At 42.2% G+C, this 22171-nt stretch overlaps 1 protein-coding gene across 1 annotated transcript; it reads right to left on the bottom strand.

Annotated features, from left to right (window-relative positions):
- Nucleotides 1-113: 113 nt before the first annotated feature.
- On the bottom strand, nucleotides 114-12220 carry LOC139371209 (interferon-induced GTP-binding protein Mx1). Its single transcript, XM_071111398.1, has 12 exons — nucleotides 11329-12220; nucleotides 4473-4610; nucleotides 4113-4267; nucleotides 3850-3988; nucleotides 3555-3753; nucleotides 3336-3414; nucleotides 3114-3236; nucleotides 2752-2893; nucleotides 2418-2576; nucleotides 2151-2227; nucleotides 1761-2000; nucleotides 114-851 (listed from the first exon to the last, which is right to left on the bottom strand). Exons 1-12 carry the CDS (start codon nucleotides 11516-11518, stop codon nucleotides 627-629), a joined length of 1866 nt encoding a protein of 621 aa, XP_070967499.1. The 5' UTR covers nucleotides 11519-12220; the 3' UTR covers nucleotides 114-626.
- Nucleotides 12221-22171: the final 9951 nt, after the last annotated feature.

Genomic DNA, 22171 nt, shown 5'->3' with positions numbered 1-22171 from the left:
TCATGGCGTCATTCCCAGGCTAGACCAGTAGATGGACCTGTTTCACCATAACATTTCTACTTCAGATTGAGAGGTCTCATCTAGAGTGCAATAAAATTTGACAGTTCAACGTGTTTTTTTTTCTTCACACATTTTTTATTTGGCTTAAATGTTTTTAAAGAAATTATAAGAAATATACAACTTGGTTTAACATAGATAAACCCTAATTGTGAGGCCATTAGTTGATGCTCAGTGGTCCACAGGCCCACCATCCAGACATGATAAAAAGGAGACACAATAACAATAAAATGTATGTCAGCAGAAATATAAACCACAAGTTATACATTGCCTTTCAATAAAATGATTGCACTTCCTTCTCTGTTCCCAAATGTTATCAGGCAGGTTCCCACTCCACCTGGTAGACTAGCTGCTTGCGTTCATCAGACATTTTAGTTTAATATTCAACAAAAAAGGATAACAAAGGACTTGATTGCATAGTAACTTCTATTACATTTACTATGCAATGAACTGAGATCACAGAATCTACGCCAAACCCCACTGCAACACACCTGTAGGTCTACTTCCATTGACCAATCCATCTGGCATTAGGCAAGACCATCCTAAATGTTAACAAGCAGCTGTCCATACTAGAACTCAACTAGGTAGCTGCGTGCCTTCATCAGGCGTTTGAGCTTGCTCTGCAGTGCAGCCCTCTTGCTGCCGATGTCGATGTCCTCCTTCAGCAGCTGCTCGATGTTGTCCTTCTCCTGCAGAGTCTGAAGCATCTCCCTCTGCAGCTGGGAAGCAAACTCCTGCAGCACCAGGTAGCGGATCACCATGGGAATCTGATCAGCCAGACGCTGACTGGATATCTGTCAAAGATAAAGAGACAGACAAGACAAAACACCTATTAATAAAATAGATAGATATAGTGATCTAACATCACTTTTGTCCCATTCAAGTTCTAGTCCCCTCACAATGGTTGGTTCACACACACTCTGAATTGTATAATGTTATAGCACATTTACATTGTTGGGGAATAATCAGAATTAGTTGGTAACATATGTAAGATGTTTTATATTCATCATATGTTTGTAAGTTACTTCTCATCAGAATGTTATTTTTGTATAATACTGTGGCGGGGTTGCAGTATCTGTTCTATGTCAAGACTAAGTTACTTGGGCCGGAGAGAGGGGAGAGGTCAAGCGTGTATCTCTTGGCTCCACAATGTCTGTGTGCCAGTCAGTGTGTCTCTGTGATCTTGTCAAGATAGGATGGATTTGATATATGGCTGTTGATATGGAGGATTTGTTTATGGTTCTGAGTTTGAGAAAATAACATAGTTTAGGAGACAAAGCTGAACGATAAATTATGCCCAATGCTGTCTGGATATGTGTGTTTCTGCTATAAAGGATCTCAGTTGCAATGTGTAAGGGACTCTCAGAGAATTCATTGATAGACACTGAATTGATCTGAGAGTCACAGGGTTGTGATAGAGCTCATATAATTAAAGATGGACTTTGATAACTAACTCTGACTTGTGTGTGGTTTGTTCTCATGATTTGGTAAATAGAGGAAATTTCCACGACAACATGCAATATTATAATCTAGCTTTCAGGGAATTGGTGAAGAAATGAGTTTAAGAATCAGCAGTTCCATTCAATCTCTGAGTTAGTGCCCTCTTATCCCTAGTCTGAAGAGCTGGTGGAAATACAGGTAGGTTCTTGTTTAGGGTTCTTGTTTAGGCCAGCATCTAAGATAGTGATTTACACAGTGCTTACCCAGTAGTAGGACTTGAGGTGCAGCATCATCTCCTGTAGGGTGGCATGGTTGTCTGTGCTAAAGATCGTACTCCTTATCTCAGTTAAGGGTTGGTCTTCGTCCTCCTCCCTCTTCCTCTCACACAGACTGTGGCTGTAGGTGCTGTCCTGTGTGTACACTATCAGCTCCATCTTGAACTGAGTCCTCAACATGGACTCAGCTGTAGACTCATTCACCTGCTTAATGGCCTCAATCTTTGTCTGTAGTTAACAAAACACAACTCAGTCAATCAACAGGAGATAAATGTAGTTGGTGCATGTCAGCCATCTCATTCACATACAGGTTGATGACCAACTGTGGGAATATCAGAGATAAATGGTGACATTAATATTGCATGGTGTGAGATAAACCTTCGCTGATTTCAGGAGGTTAGGAAATCCAGTGAAGCTGCTCTGAGCCAGCAGTAAGAACACCTTCCTAACGGCATCTAGAGAAGGGAAGAAACACCATAACATCACTCTGACACAGGACTCACAGATAGATTACATTCTTGGATGGAAAATATACATAAAGAATCTTGGCTTTATAGTTTGGCAAATAGGGCCCCCATATTAAATAAAATCACAAACTGGGTTTCAGTATATGTATAAAATAAAATGATCAAACATATACTATACCTGAAATCTCCTTCAGTTTCTTGACTGCTGGTTCCTCCAGTTGTTTGATCTGGTCTTTCACCATCACCTCAAAGGTCTTGTAGTTGATGAACCCTGGGAGCTCCCTTCCACGGTACGTCTTCTCATAATCATCCACTTCTCCCTCAATCCTCTGGTTAACTGTAATATACAAAGGATGTCACTGTTGCATTACATTAAATAAGCACGTGTATAAGCCTTCCTTGTTGAATACAAATTTGGTACAGAAATCTCAATTCACATAGCTATTATTTGTTATCTAGCACACTGAAATGAGCCATTGTTTTCGATGGGTGTGTGATAATAGTACACTCACAGATTTCTCCAGAGCGTTCCAGGTGTAACTTCCATTTCCCAAACTCTTTTCTGAGTGTGGAGAAGATGTTGAGACGAACTCCGCTTTTCATCTCCTCCCCAGTGCTCAGGTTGATGGCATCTTGGGTGAATGCAGTCACTTTCTGGGACACAGAAAAATAAGTTGTTGGATACATGGAGAGGGATAGACGGATAGAAAGAGAAAAATCTATGGATATAAAATGTTATCAACTTTCAAATTATTTCCAGAATTTTCCAATTTTGCTAACAAAGACTAACATGACTGGGTCAAGAGTCAAGGTCAAAGCAGAGTGAAAAAGACTGTAACTAAATCATCTGGGGATTGCAGGCTGGGGGACTCACATCAATTAGGAAATACAGCCTCTCTGCCGAGTCCTCAGGTGGCCCGGTACCATATCTTTCCAGCTCGGCATGTGTCTCTGACAGCTTTGCCTCAATCTGCTCTTCTAGACGAGGCAGGGATTTCTAAAGGGCACAACGCAGAGTCATGGCTTATGGCAACAGTCACTCAGTAACAAATGTATAGGATTTTGTGCAGTAACATCTAATGGAAGAAGAATTTACCTCGATATGATGCACCAATTCAATAGTTAATTTCTCTGCCAGTTTAGGGATGGTGGCATGGCCCTCATCATAAAGTGTGCTGCACAAATGATAGGATTTTTTTTTCTCACAACTTCACAAATAGTTTGGTTACCACACAGGTACAAACTTTATTTAAAAAGCTATAAAATAGATTGTATTGTATAAAATCTGAGGTACACATCAGCCTAGAGGACCAACCTGAGATGAGCGTGCTCTTTGAAGAAAGCCTTCTCCCTCTCTGTGGCCTCGGTCAGTGAGACTCGCTCCATGATCTCTTTCTGGCCCCTGCACTTGACTATCATGTAGCCCTTAGTCAGGTGGATAACCTCATTATGAACTATGTCCACCACCGTCTCCTCTGTGCCTTTGTCTACCAGGTCAGGCTTGGTCAGGATGCCTGTTCAATGGGAAACGCACACAAGTCTAACTCATTAAAGTCAACATAAGTCAACATGGTCCATAATATTTGAGTAAATAATAAAAGGGGGATTACCTAATGTCCTTTCCCCTTCAGGGTCCACCTCTTGTGCCATCTTCAAAGCCTCTGTGGTTGCAATGTCAACGTTGCATGGCACAACCACCAAGCTGATTGTTTCTTGCTTCATGATGAATTTCCGTATCAGTCTCTTAATCTGAAAACGTCAAACATTATTATACATAACATGTTGTGGGGGGACTTGGTTTCTGTTCTAAAACTGGGGTTAAAAATGCACAGTGTTTTCCCACTAACATTGTGGGTGGGGTGGAAGGGTGTACCTGTTCACCAATGTTCTCAGGTTGACCTTTGACAGCTACCCGGGCGATGCCTGGCAGGTCGATGAGTGTGAGGTCTGGGACGTCAGGGGAGCCAATCTCTAGGCTGATGAGGTCATCACTGATACCCACCCCCACACCTGCCATTTCATCCTGGGCTGGAGGGAGGAATAAGAATACAGAACACCGTTGCTAGAAACCACCAGGGTTCCAACAGCACAATAGGAAAGTGGATCAAGTTATCTTTTTTATTGGCATTTAGGTATTTAATACTTATGGGTGTGCTGTCTTATGGAGTAGAGAACATAGATAAGACTTTAGAGACTTTCATCTTTGCTATGATCAGCAGACCAATGACCACACCTTCACGAATTTTCTTCTCCACATCAGAGGGATCCTCAATCTCCTCTTCATGGTCTTGGTAGCTGATTTTTCCGTGCCATTCCTCTCCTTCTTTCTTCCTTTTCATCTTCAGCTCGAGAGGGCATCGTGTTACAATACCTGTCAGAGTTGACAGAGGAGGAGGAATTAGAGAGAGTGGGATCAAATGAAACTGTACAAAAGCCCATACATCAACTAAAGCAACCAGAAATAAATAACTTTTAATGAAAATTAAATTATCCAATGCTTAATTACCAAGTGAAATTAGAGATCAAATGATAATCAAATCAATATAGGCAATATAGGCTTCTTCAACCTATTTGAGACTGATATTGATAAATAAACAAGGCTACAGTAAACATGTCGTCCCCCACAAATGATGCAACCATACAGATACGAACCCTGTTTAGGGTAAGGATACAAACATGGTTTAGGGTAAGGGTTTGGGTTAGGTGGTCAAGTGGCATCTCTAACAATGAAAATAAATGTCTTCAAAAATGGAAAGCAGTTAGCCTGGGTACCAGTATCTTTAGGTAATCCACTCCCTGTTCTCCATGTCATGCACTGAGGCATAATAAGAATTAGAGACTGCCTCCACGATGACCAAGCTTTGTTTTCAATGTAATCTACTCACATTCACTTTTTCGTGGTTGCTGCCATCTTTCTTACTGGGATTAAGAAGCCTGCGCACTAGCACTCAGTGCACACTGAACAGACAGCAGTATCGAGCAAACATTCTCCAGCAACTCTGTCAGATCATATGGACAGCTAAACAAGCCGACCAGCACTTCCCCGGGCTAACTGGGATCATGATCTCAGAGCATGAATATAAAATGTTCATATCCTAATAACCACTTTAGTCAGCGTTGCTGCGCGCCCTGCACCCTGTATGCACTGAGTGCTAGTGCGCATGTGATGTTGGTCCTTATAAACTGGATGCAACCCGGGTATAGAGGGTCCATGAATCTGCCTATGCAAACATGAATAGATTACCTTGAAAACAACAAGCGGACGCAGTCTCCAGTTCTTATTATACCTCAGTGGAGGAGGCAAGATCAGTGGGACCAATGATGTGTATAAACCCACAATGACTGACAGAGGGTGCTGTATTGATGTTACCACGCAGCGATCTTGCTACTTCTCCTCCATGGTAAAAAAAAGATTTAGGAAACTATAGAAATTAATTTATTCATGTCTACATTCATTTTTCACACGTTTATTCTATTACAGACACCTTAATGTATACTTTAAGTTATATTATGTGAATTAAACATACAAATCTATTTGTATGTTTTGCTCACGTAATATAATTTAAAAGTTTGAAGGTCAGTCAATCCAGATAATTTCAAGATCTTTGAAAGTTTCTTCAAGTGCAGTCACAAAAACCATCAAGCGCTATAATGAAATTGGCTCTCATGAGGACCGGCACAGGAAAGAAAGACGCATAGTTACCTCTGCTGCAGAGGATAAATTCATTAGAAATTGCAGCCCAAATAAATGCTTCAAGTAACAGACACATCTCAACATCAACTGTTCAGAGGAGCCTGTGTGGAACAGGCCTTCATGGTCGAATTGCTGCAAAGAAACCACTACTTAAGGACACCAATAAAAAGAAGGGCCAAGAAACACGAGCAATGGACATTAGACCGGTGGAAATCTGTCTTTTGGTCTGATAAGTCCAAATTTGAGACACAGAGTAGGCGAACGGATGACCTCCGCATATGTGGTTCCCACCGTGAAGCATGGAGAAAGAGGTGTGATGGTGTGGGGGTCCTTTGCTAGTGACAATGTCTGCGATTTATTTTGAATTCAAGGCACACTTAACCAGCCTGGCTACCACAGCATTCTGCAGCCATCCCATCTGTTTTGCGCTTAGTAGGACTATCATTTGTTTTTCAACAGGAAAATGACCCAACACACCTCCAGGCTGTGTAAGGGCTATTTGAACAAGAAGGAGAGTGATGGAGTGCTGCATCAGAAAACCTGGCCTCCACAATCACCCTACCTCAACCCAATTGAGATGGTTTGGATGAGTTGGACCGCAGAGTGAAGGAAAAGCAGCCAACAAGTGCTCAGCATATGTGAGAACTCCTTCAAGACTGTTGGAAAAGTATTACAGGTGAAGCTGGTTGAGAGAATGCCAAGAGTGTGCAAAGCTGTCATCAAGGCAAAGGGTGGCTACTTTCATTTGAATCTCAAATATAAAATATATTTTGATTTGTTTAACACTTTTTTGGTTACTACATGATTACTATGTTACTATGTGTGATTTCATAGTTTTGATATCTTCACTATTATTCTACAATGTTGAAAATAGTATAAAGTAAGAAAAACCCTTGAATGAGTATGTGTGACCAAACTTCTGACTGGTACTCTATTATTTATTTTTTTACTAACGCTACGGTCCCACTACTATTGTTTTTTATTAAACATGTAATTGAAATACTGGAAATACTGTAGAATTTCATTCATTCCTATGGAGGAGTGCCAATTTGGCTGACTGACCAGTGGCTTCAAGCCTCTCAATGGCCAATAGGCTACATGGCATCAGCAATCCAAAGTTTATATACATCATTGGGTGGGACCATTTTCAATTTGTATTTATTATGGACCCAATGTGACCAGCAAAATTAAGGCAGTTACTTCTAGCTAAGAGGATAGATATGCGTGTGAACAATGGGTGCAACTCCAAAATAAGTTGCCGGGATGTCATGTGTCCTACTTATCAGAACACTCCTAACAATCTATGCACACACAAAAAATATATTCAATCAAATAAGCCACACATACTGAATAAGCCATTCCATTTTTGTTAACCACATTTCAACACTTTCTCATTGACCTCTATATTAAAACGCCACCTGCTGGAGAAGACAGATTTCAGGCCTAGATATGCCTCTTGCTTCGCCTCTTCCTCTCTGGTGACTCACACATTTCAATTAATTATTTTAGTAATAATTATACATATAATAATATAATAATAATAATATAGAATATAATAAATATAATTACAACTTTCGAACGGACACCGTTCCACAAAATCAAACAGACAACGATCTACAGTCCCCTCCTTATCATAGAGAACAATAATCATGATCTGTTTCATGAATTATCCAGCATGGTCTCATATTTCAATTTTAGCAGACGCTCTTATCCATAGCAATTTACAGTAGCGAGTGCATCATTTTTAATAATGTTTCTAGGGATGCACGATATATCGGTGAACATATCGGAATTAGCCGATATTAGCTAAAAATGCCAACATCAGTATCGGCAGATGTCTAGTTTAACACTGATGTGCAAAACCGATGTCAAAGCTGACATGCGTACCTATATAATGTAGGTGGTACATGACGTAATGACACCACATAATAGTTTGCGCTATACGTGCAACCAGCATTCCTAAACTAGCCCACAATGTCTGCTGTGTGGATCGAGCAGTCATTTGAAAGAGTAACAAAATTTCAGCGAGACAACTCAAAGGCGAAATCCATTAAAGCCAAGATAATGGAATTCATTGCCCGTGACAATCAACCGTTCTCTGTTGTGGGTGATGTTGGCTTTCGCCAACTGGTCGAGCACCGGTACACACTACCAAGTGTGCTATTTTTCAGATGTTGCCCTACTGGAGTTACACAGCAATAGTGTCACTGCTATTAGCTTCACAACATACATACTATGGAATGCCATTTGGGTCTTTGTGTGTCAAAAAATATACAGTAGCACTGTCAAAGCTGTACAAAAAAGTTTGCAAACAAGCAAACACCGGCCACTAACAATGTGTTTACAATACCACGTTGGGTAATAAAGCATCATTTGTTCGAGCGCAACTTCTGGAATAGCTAGCTTTAGCTTGGTATTACCTAATGTTAGCTAGCACCAATACAACCAGCCTGAAAACAATGACCAGTAGAAACTGTAGTAATTTCCATTATTCTTAGCAATGGTTTAGGAATCCTTGTGTAAGTATTAGCTAGGTTGCCACTTGTTCGCCTATTGAAACTGAACTTCAGTTCATGAAAAATAAATAGCTATCCAGCTACTTAACCCTGTTATAAGCCGCCAGCTAGCTAGCTTCATCTGGCTATTCAGCTTTATCTGGCTCAACCAGACCGGGTTATGTGTTGTGAAGGTAGCCACAATAAGGATTAGGCACAATAGTGGAATTTGCGGATTGCCTTCAAAATAAAAGTATGTAATTGACAGTGATGCAAATTAATACAAATAGTATAATTATGCCATACTTTTATTTTGAAGGCTAACCGCAAAGTCCACTATTGTGGCCAATTCTTAATTGAGGCTAGCTTCACATAGATGGGTCCGATGGGTCAAATAAGAACTGTTTTAAAAATTAGGGTTATTTTAGATGATGACACCCTTTTTGTTTTACGTAGTGATTACACCTTGATTACACTATCACTCGTATTTCATGTCACAACATTTCATCAATACGTATGCTACATTGCTGGTAAAATTGTCTCGCGCACCTACAGTGCTGGTCATTTTTTTTTAAACTAGCTAGCTCATGGATGCAAACAATGTTCTTCCTCCAAAACATAGCAAAACGACATAATCTGTTTCAGTAGCTTGATTACACTCACTCGTATGTCATATGTCACAACGATTCATCGATACATATGCTACATAGCTACTGAAACAGATTATGTTGTTTTGCTATGTTTTGGGGGAAGAACGTTGTTTGCATCCATGAGCTAGTTAGCTTTTTTTTAACTGACCAGCACTGTAGGTGCGCGAAATACGAGTGAGTGTAATCAATGTGTAATCACTACGTAAAACAATTATGAACGCTTTAAATTATTATGTGACGTGTAGTCATATTCAGGACCTGATTGGTCAACAAGCTTATTTGACACGTCAAATAGTGTTATTTGACACATCAAATAGTGGTAAATAGTGCATTTTTTGACACGCAAAGACCCAAATTGCGTCCCATAGCAAAGATCCAGCCCCAAAAAATAGCTAGCAAGCTAACTGGCTAAATTGCCGTATATGTATAAGGCTTTTCGACTTGTCCCCAAATTAATGTGAATGGTTCAGAGTTTGTTTTGATATTTTAACTTGCGTGTCGTGATAGCGTTTGGTGTAGGGGGACAAACTAAATGTGTGCACGATAGCGCACGCGCGCAGCCGGTTTGGGTTCCGTGTAACAGTGAGGAAAAAAGTAGTCGGCTTGAGGATAAATTCAGCCACTATTTATTGTTGAACTCAGCTGGTTTTGTTTGGCTAATAGCCTACACATATGGGCTGCAATATTCTAGGTACATTTAAATTAAATGCAACTTGAGTTACTCCAATGGTGTCCTGAAGTCTGCATCTTCTGTGTGCACGGCCTGTAGGTCCAGGTTGTGGGCCGACTGTTTTCTATACTCAGTATTGCCAACCCGTACAGTATTTCCTGAGACATTGTGCATTATATGTTGATACATTTAGTCTTAAATGATGCATGCCAAGATATTGATGCATAGATGCACGGCCTGTAGGTCCAGGTTGTGGGCCGACTGTTTTCTATACTCAGTATTGCCAACCCGTACAGTATTTCCTAGGACATTGTGCATTATATGTTGATACATTTAGTCTTAAATGATGCATGCCAAGATATTGATGCATGCCAAGACTATTGATATTGCAACCACACAACTCAGACTCTGGTTCGACAGTATGAATGAAGGCTGGGCTGCAATGAAATCGCAAACAGCTTTTCTTGTTCAAGCCCTTAACAATTTGTCTGCTAAAGATGATAACCTGTTTGCATCTGTTCATTTATTGGCTGTCCAGTATCCAGACGACCTGTCCCGAGAGCTTCCTATAAGGTTAATCGCTTTCCGTAACGTGTTGAGGCCGGTGGGTACACACTCAATTCTTTATTGCTGTGACTTGCTTGCTAGTTGAGATTTCTGCTCTTCACTCAAGTTATCGGTTTAGCCTACATTTCACTGATCTTAGCAGCAGAAAGCATTTTTTTTATCTGTGTCCTTCAAGGCAGCTGTCAATGATCACGTTAGGCTGCGTTTCACTTATTTTTTTTAATGGTGGTTTGATCGCAGGGGAGGAACTAATAATGTCTGCAGTTTCGGTTTGGCTATTTGTTTCAAGTGTATTAGTCTATAAATACATCTCTTTGACACAATTCGTCATCTCTCCCATGTGTTATTCGACTAGTAGTTGTTCCCGAAATTGTTATTGCTTACCTACATTTTACTCCCCCTATGTTTATGTGGCCGATGTGAAGTGGCTAGCAATTTAGTGGTGGTGCGCGCTAATAGTGTTTCAGTCGCTGACGTCACTCGCTCTGAGACCTAGAAGAAATTGTTCCCCTTGCTCTGTGGAGCAATGGTTAAAGATGCTTCGTGAGTGACTGGTTCGAGTCCAGGTTGGGGCTCATTTACATTTACAACACCGAATGGCATGCATGACTAATGTTACAGAACTCCGCCCAGTTTCCCTGATGTTGCTACGGCAATCAAACTGTTAAATCTGTCGCTTTTACTAAGATCGTTTTCTCTTCTAAAACTAAGAAGAATTAGGCTAAGTAAGCTCCACTCATTGCACTGGCGTCTGGCGCCATCTTAGCCTTGATCACGGCATTTATTCAAGGATATACCCATATACTTTCAATCAGTAATATATTTTTTAGTCACATTCCTGAAGCACAAGAACGTAGCTTCCTAGTACATAAGGTTATTCATGACTTTTTGGAGTGTTACTGTATAAATGATTTATTAAATACATTTTAAAAAAACACATCGATAAGCTGGGGCTGGGGGTGTCAGGTACGCCAGTGCGTCTATCCATGAGTCCATGTCTAATTATCACTCACCGCTACCCCTTGGCAAAGCCACCCCAGACAGCGCCTCCAACACGGAGCTCTTCCCCGAACTCTGGTCCCCTATCACGGCGATGGCTGGCAGCGCAAGATCCTTCTCTACGCCAAGGGAGCGTAGAGAGTCGATGAGGTCGATACAGGGCCGCACCTTCTCTTCGTAATGTTGGTTGAGCGTATTATTCATGGTGTATTATTATTTAGTGATACAACTTAAATAAAAAGCAAGATTTTCTGCTATCTGATGCCCACTGCGGATGTTGAAAGGTTATGAAATGATTGGCAATGCATATATTTCAAAAGTAGTCTATTCCCTCCTCAAGCTCCAGTCCCTTCTACGAGAGGGAGAGTTTTTACTCTCGACTCGTTTTTATAACAACCGGTTTTGTAAAACGGAGGGAGTATCATTCCTGGGAATCGAATCTTACACGGTATGTTTCACTTTCATGTCTCAATTGAAAGTTAGTGCTGAAGCTGGATGCTGCCATGGGATGGGGTAAGGCTATATGGCAGGGTTCCCCAACAGCGTCGCCTATGGGCACAAACCCACCGTCGCTGGACCAGACAGGACTGGCAAAAAGTGCTCTTCACCGACGAGTCGCGGTTTGTCTCACCAGGGGTGATGGTCTGATTCGCGTTTATCGTCGAAGGAATGAGCGTTACACCGAGGCCTGTACTCTGGAGCGGGATCGATTTGGAGGTGGAGGGTCCGTCTTGGTCTGGGGCGGTGCGTCACAGCATCATCGGACTGAGCTTGTTGTCATTGCAGGCAATCTCAACGCAGTGTGATACAGGGAAGACATCCTCCTCCCTCATTTTGTACCCTTCCTGCAGGCTCATCCTGACATCAACCTCTAGCATTACAATGCCACCAGCCATACTGCTCGTTCTGTGCAGGATTTCCTGCAAGACAGGAATGTCAGTGTTTTGCCATTGCCAGCGAAAAGCCCAGATCTCAATCCCATTGAGCACGTCTGGGACCTGTTGGATCGGAGGGCGAGGGCTAGGGCCATTCCCCCCAGAAATGTCCGGGAACTTGCAGGTGCCTTGGTGGAAGAGTGGGGTAACATCTCACAGCAATAACTGGCTAATCTGGTGCAGTCCTTGAGGAGGAGATGCAAAGCAGTACTTAATGCAGCTGGCGGCAACACCAGATACTGACTGTTACTTTAGATTTTGACTCCCCCCTTTGTTCAGGAACACATTATTCAATTTTTGCTAGTCACATGTATGTGGAACTTGTTCAGTTTGTCTCAGTTTTTGAATATTGGTATGTTCATACACATATTTACATATGTTAAATTTCCTGAAATGAAATGCAGTTGACAGTGAGAGGACGTTTCTTTTTTTTGCTGAGTTTAGTTGATGATCCCTGCTATAAAGACCGAGGTAAAGTCAGTGTCAGGTTGGATATTCAACTGATATTCGCGCTTTCAAACCTCAATAGCCTTCAAACATTCAGAATGGATTAAATGCATTTTTTTCTCTCACCAATCTACACACAGTACCCCATAATGACAAAGTAAAAACAAATGTTTAGAAATGTTTGCAAATTCATTGAAAATGAAATACAGAAATATCTAATTTACATAGGTATTCACAAGCTCTGTCAAATTGGTTGTTGATCATTGCTAGACAACCATTTTCAAATCTTGCCGTAGAGTTACATTACCAGTCAAAAGTTTGGACACATTCAAGGGTTTTTCTTTATTTTAACTATTTTCTACATTGTAAAATAATAATGAAGACATCAAAACTATAAAATATCACATGTGGTAACCAACACTTTTTTCAACAAGCTTGAGAGCTTTACACACTTTTTTAACTAGGCAAGTCAGTTAAGAACAAGTTATTAACTGCCTTGTTCAGGGGCAGAATGACAGATTTTTTACCTTGTCTGCTCGGGGATTCTATCTAGCAACCTAACCGATCTACCTGCCGCCCCTCTTGGCATTCTCTCAACTAGCTTCACCCTGAATGCTTTTCCAACAGTCTTGAAGGAAAAGGTTAAGTGTGCCTTGAATTCTAAATACATCACCGACAGTGTGACCAGCAAAGCACCATCACACCTCCTCCATGCTTCATGGTGGGAACCACACATGCGGAGATCGTCCGTTCACTTACACTGCTTCTCACAAAGACACGGCGGTTTGAACCAAAAATCTCAAATTTGGACTCATCAGACCAAATTACAGATTTCCACCAGTCTAATGTCCATTGCTTGTGTTTCTTGGCCCAAGCAAGTCTCTTCTTATTATTGGTGTCCTTTAGTAGTGGTTTCTTTGCACCAATTTGACCATGAAGGCCTGATTCACACAGTCTCCTCTGAACAGTTGATGTTGAGATGTCTGTTACATGAACTCTGAAGCATTTATTTGGGCTGCAGTTTCTAAGGCTGGTAACTCTAATAAACGTATCCTCTGCAGCAGAGGTAACTCTTTCCTTTGGCGGTCCTCATTAAAGCCAGTTTTATCATAACGCTTGATGGTTTTTGCGATTGCACTTGAAGAAAATTTCAAAGATCTTGACATTTTCTGGATTGACTGACCTTCATGTCTTGAAGTAATGATGGTGTAACACTTTTTTTGGTTACTATATGATTCCATATGTGTTATTTCATAGTTATGATGTCTTATTCTACAATGTATAAAATAGTAAAAATAATAAACCCTTGAATGAGTAGGTGGTACAGTAAGTCAACCCTTTAACTAGGCCACTCAGGAACATTCACTGTCTTCTTGGTAAGCAACTGCAGTGTAGATTTAGCCTTGTGTTTTAGGTTTTTGTCCCGCTGATTAATTAACCCTCCTGTTGTGTTTGTTTCATGTTAATTAATTCTGTGTTCCCGGTACAAAATGACCTCTTAATTATAGCTGATTATAAATCCATAATAATATATCATCACCTAATGTTGTGTTAGATCTTTTTATCAACTTAAGTTCTTGTGAACATTACACGTTTTGAACTTCTATTTGCTATTTATGGCCAATATGACCTGAGCTCGTACAACCCGTTTTTGAGTTTAAAAAAACAATGTATGGATTATTTTGACTAACAAATACTCAGATGAAACATATTGTGCTATTTATCACAGATTACTTTGTGTCAAAGTTTAACAAGGACTCTCTCCTCCTCACCAGTGTCATGATCAAAGATATGATCAAGAGCCTCACATACAGTATATCGTTTGGTCATTGTACTGCCACAGAACGAATTGTTAGCAAGGCCTCAAAAAAGCTTTATATACCAGAGCTGCGAGAATTTCTATATATTATTGAAACAATATTGCGATTGTTTGTGAGAATGCCAACAGGTGTGATTCCCGTTTGGGTTGCCTTTCTAGCCAAGAAGGGGAGTGAGGTGTGTGTTTGTTTGATCAAACTCACATGCATGTGGGGGTCTGGGAGAGGAAGTATGTCCATCTGATGAATGGGCATGTGCCTGAACTCAATTTTATACACTAATTGTAGTCTCACCCATTCATTTCTAATGACCGGTCATTTTTGACCGGGAACACCACATGTGTTCAAATAAACACCCAAAATGTAATGAAAATCCTCAATGTATTTTGTGTGTTCAGATGACCTGTGTGGACAGTCATGGAACCTTATGACAATCAGATTAAATTAACTACAGAGAGAACTTGTAAATAGGTCTAATTCGACCGGAAGACAACAGGAGGGTTAATCTCTGTGTCTGGTGGAAAGCAGACAGAACCAGGTTGTCCTCTAGGATTTTTGCCTATTTTATTTGATTTAATCTTTATTTAACTAGGCAAGTCAGTTAAGAACAGATTCTTATTTACATTGACGGCCTACACGGCCTGTGCTTAGCTCCATTCCGTGAATGTTTTTTTATCCTGAAAAATTCCCCAGTCCTTAACAATTACAAGCGTACCCATAACATGATGCAGCCACCACTATGCTTGAAAATATGGACAGTGGTAATCAGTAATGTGTTGTATTGGATTTCCCCCAGAAATAACACTTCATATTCAGGACAAAAAATACATTGCTTGGCCACATTTTTTTGCAGTATTACTTTAGTGCCTTGTTGCAAACAGGATGCATATTTTGGAATATTTTTATTCTGTACAAGCTTCCTTCTTTTCACTCTGTCAATTAGGTTAGTATTGATGAGTAACTACAATGTTGTTTATCCATCTTCAGTTTTCTCCTATCACAGCCATTAAACTCTGTAACTGTTTTAATGTCACCATTGGCCTCATGTTGAAATCCCAGAGCGGTTTCGTAACTCTAGGGCAACTGTGTTAGGAATGACGCCTGTAGTGATTGGGTGTATTGATACATCATCCAAAGTGTAATTAATAACTAACTACACCATGCTCAAAGGGCTATTCAATGACTGCTTTTTAAATGTATTTTTACCCATCTGCCAATAGGTGCCCTTATTTACGAGGCATTGGAAAACCTCCTTGGTCTTTGTGGTTGAATCTGTATTTTAAATTAACTGGTCGACTAAGGGACCCTACAGATAATTGTATGTGTGGGGTACAGAGATGAGGTAGTCATTCAAAAATCATGTTAAATACTATTATTGCACAGTCAGTCCATGCAACTTATTATGTGACTTGTTACATATATAGGCTTGCCATAACAAAGGGGTTGAATACTTATTCACACAAGACATTTCAGCTTTACATTTTTTGTAAATTTGTGAAAATGTCAAAAAAAGATAATTCCACTTTGACATTACTATGCATTGTGTGCAGGCCAGTGACAAATATCAATTGAATTCATTTTAAATTCAGGCTGTAACACAACAAAATGGGGGAAAGGTCTAGGGGTGTGAGTACTTTCTGAAGGCAAAGTATTAGAACCAATCGTAACCTATTAAGCATTTAAATCTAATTTTATTTGTCACATACACATGTTTAGCAGATGTTAAAGTGAGTGTAGCGAAATGCTTGTGCTTCTAGTTCCGACCATGCAGTAATATCTAACAAGTAATCTAACCTAACAATTTCACAACAACTACCTTACACACAAGTGTAAAGGGATGAATAAGAATATGTACATAAAAATATATGAATGAGTGATGGCCGAACGGCATAGGCAAGATAATTTATTCAGTAGGTTTTCTAATAAATGTGTTAATTAATTCACAACTAGGATGTTGCTGGGCTCAGTAAAGGACAGTGTTGTTCCCCTGGTGTTCTGGTACCAGTGCCGTGAGAAAGGATGCTAGGCTTAGGCAGTGGAGAGACACACAGATGTACTGCCAGTTCCTTAATATGTAATAGTAATTAGCACTAGGGTAGGGAGGCACAAATATGACACAATCCTAATTATGTCTACTAATACACACTTAAACTGCTAATTAGTTTAATGTCCCTATAATTGACTAAGTGTTTTTATTCATTGACAACTACGATGATGCAAGGCCTAGCCCAGATAATGATGATGCCCAGGTCCATCATAAAGCTGAAGAAAGAGAACAAGAGAAGCAAATGGGCTGGTGTAGCAAAAATGTCAGGGAAGAATTTTCGTCCCAGTTTGCCAAGGCAGTGCAGGGAGTTAATTAAAAAAAAGAATGTATTTAACCTTTACTTAACTAGGCAAGTCAGTTAAGAACAAATTCTTATTTCCAATGACGGACTACTCCGGCCAAACCCAGACAACGTTGGGCCAATTGTGTGCTGCCCTATGGGACACCCAATCACGGTCGGATGTGATACAGCCTGGATTCAAACCAGGTACATAGTGATGCCTCTAGTGCTGAGATGCAGTGCCTTAGCCCGCTGCACCACTCAGGAGCCCAAAAGTTCTATACAGGAATGCACCTTCTCATAATGTTGGTTCAGTGTGAATTATTATTTAGTGGTAAAACTGAAATAAAAAGCAAGATGTTCTGTTATCTGATGCCCACTGCAGATGTTGAAAGGTTATGAAATTATTGGCAAAGCATTTATTTAACACTGTTCCAGTAAACAAAAATTATTGCAGTCAGAGTGTATTATAACTGCGGTATGCAGCAAATACTGCCTCCAAAATAAAACATTTTTACTGCTGTAATTTTGCAGTGTAATTCTCCAATTACTGCATCTAAAATACCAGTCTACTACAGTCTTTTTTGTAAGGGTCCCTCATGCAGCTCCAGTCGAGCACTATAAATGACACCGCATTTTACACTCGACTCGTTTCTATAAATGGCTAAAAACAGCCGGTGTCATCCCTGGGAATCGAGTCTTACATGATATGTTTCAGTTCTGTGGACCATAAGCCCACCATCCAGACGTGGTAAAAAAGGAGACACCATAACAATAAAAAAGTGTCATTGCAGAAATATAAACCTATCAATAAAAAGATAGCATTTGGGAACAGAGAAGGAAGTGCAATTAGGCAGCCACCAGGTAGACTAGCTGCTTGCCTTCATCAGGCATTTGAGTTTAATATTATAAACAAGAAAGGATAGCAAAGAACTTGATTGCATAGTAACTTATATTACAGTTGCTCTGCAATGAACTGAGATTACAGAATCTACCCCAAACCCCACTGCAATGCTGCCGGAGGCTTACTTCCATTGACCAACTATCTGGCATTAGTCACAGAAACAGAAACTGAAACGGTGTGCGTTTTTACTAGGAACGATGTGCATTTTAACCTTCGTTCAGATCTGAAAACGGATGGTATTGAGGTTGCATGGGTAGATATACTTCTTCCTATATGTCGTCCTATACTTGTTGGTGTGTGCTATCGGCCTCCTAAGCAGAATAATTTATATGGTATATTATATACTTGAATCGAATTGCTGTGATCACAATGTATTTGCTGATAGGGAATATTTTCTGCTTGGGGATTTTAATACAAATGTGCAGTTATCACCCAAGAAAAGTACACTAGTAAATGCCCTGTATAACTTTAATCAATTATTTGGTTGAGCCAATCCGGGTGTGTATTGACAGTAAATCAACTTTGGATTTGATTATTGTATCAGACCAAGAGAATGTCTGCCAGTCAGGAGTCTTAAATATTGGTTTTAGTGATCATATGGTAACCTACTGTACCCGTAAGACATCCAAAATGCTACTAGAGCCAGGTAATAACTACATAAAGGTCTATGAAACAATACTCAAAGGAACGTTTTGTAGAAGTACTTGGCATTATGGATTGGTCTCATGCACTAAACTGGGATGCTGCTCATGCTTGGTATCCTTCTAAAGATCGGTTTCTGTCTGCACTCGACTCTCTGGCTCCTACTAAACAAATTCTAAACAGTGGTCAGGGAAATGGATCACTTCCCGAGATCTTATACCTCAAAACGAAAATGGATCACAACCTGGCCAGATTCAGAAGGACAAATCTATAACAAGATTATGATGGTTATATTAACAGTAGAAACCAGGCAAGATACAAAATGGAAAAGGGCAAATCCCAACATTACATAGACGCTGTTAATGACAACTTACATCAGCCTCGTAAACTGTGGAACATTTTTAAGGACATTGGCTCAACTCCCCATAAGGTAAAATCCTGTACTATTGGCCTGGATATTGATGATGTTTTATGCTATGACCAGGAAAAGGTTGCAAATTATTATTTATTTTTTTACTACTATAGCCTCATCTCTGGTAAAGAAGTTACCGACCTGCTCTGAACACTATGGCCAGTCTTTCATTAAGAACGTTTACCATAGCAAAGCTATCACAAATTATTTGTTTGAGCTGTGAATTGTAACAGAGGACAAAGTTTCAAATCTAGTATGCTTAATGAGCAAAAACAAAGCAACTGGGCTGGATAATCTTCCTGCAAGATTCATCAAGTATAGTGCTTGTGTCACTGCTAAAATGATAACGCATATTGTAAACTTGTATTAGTAGTGGTACATTTCCCAATGATCTCAAAACAGCTGGGGTGGATCCGCTCCACAAGAAGAGCAGTAACATTTTAATCCACTTGAGGGATACCTTCTCGAGCACAAACTTCTTTATGAACTACCATCTGGCTTTAGAACAGCTCATTCCACTGATACTTGCCTTATCCACCATTTAGACCACATTAAGCAGGAAAGTGAGAAGGGGGAACTATACAGGTATGGTCATGTTAGACTTACAGAAAGCTTTTGACACTGGACCATGATATTCTCCTGATGAAACTGAAATGCATGGGTCTAAATTATGTAGCAGTGAATTGGTTGAGGTCTTTTCTGACCAACAGAACACAAGTATGTAATGTTGGTGATGTTCTGTAAGAGGCCAAAGAAATATCCTGTGGAGTACCGCAGGGATCAATTTTAGGGCCTCTCTTATATACGTTAATGATATACCAGATACAGTAAAGCGCAAACTCCTTCATTATGCTGATGATTCAGCAATGCTGGTATCAGCGAAGGATACAGTTTACATAGAGGAGACCCTGAGTAAGGAATTGCATTTTGTTAGAGATTGGTTTACTGACAACAAATTGTCTCTACATTTGGGAAAAACTTAATTATATTTTGTTTGGAACAAAATGTAGATTGCTTAGGGTTGACCAGATATAGGTAAACTGTGCAGGCAAGGAGATTGAATCTAAAACAAGTGTAACTTATCTTTGTGTGTCCCTAGATCAATCCCTTTCTGGAGACCTGATTGCTGCTAAATTTCTTTCTACAATGGCAAATAAACTGAAATGTTTATATCGTAACTGTCACGTTCGTGAGGAGAGACGGGCCAAAGCTTGATATGGGTTCCACATCTTTTAATTCGTGAAATGCACAAAAACAATAAATAGCAAACGACACGTGAAGCTATGGAGTGCTCACAGGCAACTACACATAAACAAGATCCCACAAAAACCAGTGGGGAAATGGCTGCCTAAATATGATCCCCAATCAGAGACAACGATAAACAGCTGCCTCTGATTGGGAACTATACCTGGCCAACATAGGTCTAAACAACCTAGATTACCCACCCTAGTCACACCCCGAACTAAACAAAATAGAGACTAAAAAGGCGTGACAGTACCCCCCCCCCCCAAAGGTGCGGACTCTGGCCGCAAAACCTGACTCTATAGGGGAGGGTCCGGGTGGGTATCTAGCGTCGGTGGCAGCTCTGGTGCGAGATGAAGAACCCGCTCATCCCGCGGATCCAGCCTTTGACCCGGGCTGAACACTGGGCCTGGACTGGACCTCGGTGCAGAGGAAGGCTCCTGCCATGGAGTGGGACTGGACACTGGACCTGCCTGAACCTCGGTGCATAGGAAGCGGGAGCGGGACTGGACGCCGTGCCTGGACTGGGCACCGGTGCAGAGGAAGGCTCCTACTATGGAGCGGAACTGGACGCCGTGCCTGGACTGGGCACCGGCGCAGAGGAAGGCTCGGCCTTTGAGCGGGACTGGACGCCGTGCCTGGACTGGGCACCGGCGCAGAGGGAGGCTCCGGCCTTGGAGCGGGACTGGACGCCGTGCCTGGACTGGGCACCGGCGCAGATGAAGGCTCGGCCTTTGAGCGGGACTGGACGCCGTGCCTGGACTGGGCACCGGCGCAGAGGGAGGCTCGGCCTTTGAGCGGGACTGGACGCCGTGCCTGGACTGGGCACCGGCGCAGAGGAAGGCTCCTGCCATGGAGCGGGACTGGACGCCGTGCCTGGACTGGGCACCGGCGCAGAGGAAGGCTCCTACTATGGAGCGGAACTGGACGCCGTGCCTGGACTGGGCACCGGCGCAGAGGAAGGCTCGGCCTTTGAGCGGGACTGGACGCCGTGCCTGGACTGGGCACCAGTGCAGAGGGAGGCTCCTGCCCTGGAGCGGGACTGGCCACCGTGCCTGGACCGGGCATCGGCACAGAGGAAGGCACCGGCCTTGGAGCGGGACTGAACACCGTGCCTGGACTGGGCACCGGCGCAGAGGAAGGTTCCTGCCCTGGAGATCGACTGGACACCGATGCTGGACTGGACACCGGCGCTGGACTGGACACTGTGCCTGGACTGGGCACCGGCGCAAAGGAGGACTCCAGCCATGGGGCTGGGCTGGACACCGGGCCTGGACTGCAGACCGTCGCTGGAGGCTCTGGACTGCAGACCGCCGCTGGAGGCTCTGGACTGCAGACCGCCGCTGGAGGCTCTGGGCTGCAGACCGCCGCTGGAGGCCTGGTGCGTGGAGCTGGCACAGGACGTACTGGGCTGTGGAGGCGTACTGGAGGTCTGGTGCGTAGAGCCTGCACAAATTGTCCCGGACAGATGACACACTCCGCACGGCGAGTGCGGGGAGCTGGCACAGGACGTACCGGACTGAGAAAGCGCACTGGAGGCCTGGTGCGTGAAGCCGGCACAGGTGACACCGGACTGGTGACACGCACTTCAGGGCGAATGCGAGGAGCAGGCACAGGACGTACCGGACTGGGGAGGCACACTGGAGGCCTAGTGCGTGGAGCCGGCCATAGGTGGTACCGGACTGGTGACACACACCTCAAGGTGAGTGCGGAGAGCTGGCACAGGACGTACAGGGCTGGGGAGGCGTACTGGAGACCTGGTGCGTGGAGCCGGCACAGATTTTACCAGACTGATAGCACGCTCCTCAGGACGAGTACGGAGAGCTGACTCGCCGACCACCCCTTGTCCCCCCCCCCCAAAAAAAAAAAAATTGGGCTGTTTTTTGTGCTTTCTTTGTGGCCGTGAACCCCGGCGTCGTAGCTGTCCTCCCTTCTTTCCTTGCATCTGCCGCCAAGGAAGGCTATCCTGTCCTGCCAGGATTTCCTCCCAAGTCCAGAATCCCTTCCCATCCAAGATCTCCTCCCAAGTCCAGGATCCCTTCTCCTCCTGGGCACGCTGCTTGGTCCTGTTGTGGTGGGATCTTCTGTCACGATCGTCATAAGAACATGAGGACCAAAGCGCAGCGTGATA

Source organism: Oncorhynchus clarkii, chromosome 17 (assembly GCF_045791955.1).
Source record: "Oncorhynchus clarkii lewisi isolate Uvic-CL-2024 chromosome 17, UVic_Ocla_1.0, whole genome shotgun sequence".
Lineage (NCBI taxonomy): Eukaryota > Metazoa > Chordata > Actinopteri > Salmoniformes > Salmonidae > Oncorhynchus > Oncorhynchus clarkii.
Note: the sequence above shows the minus strand (reverse complement) of the source record. Positions and strands in the feature narration are given on the sequence as shown.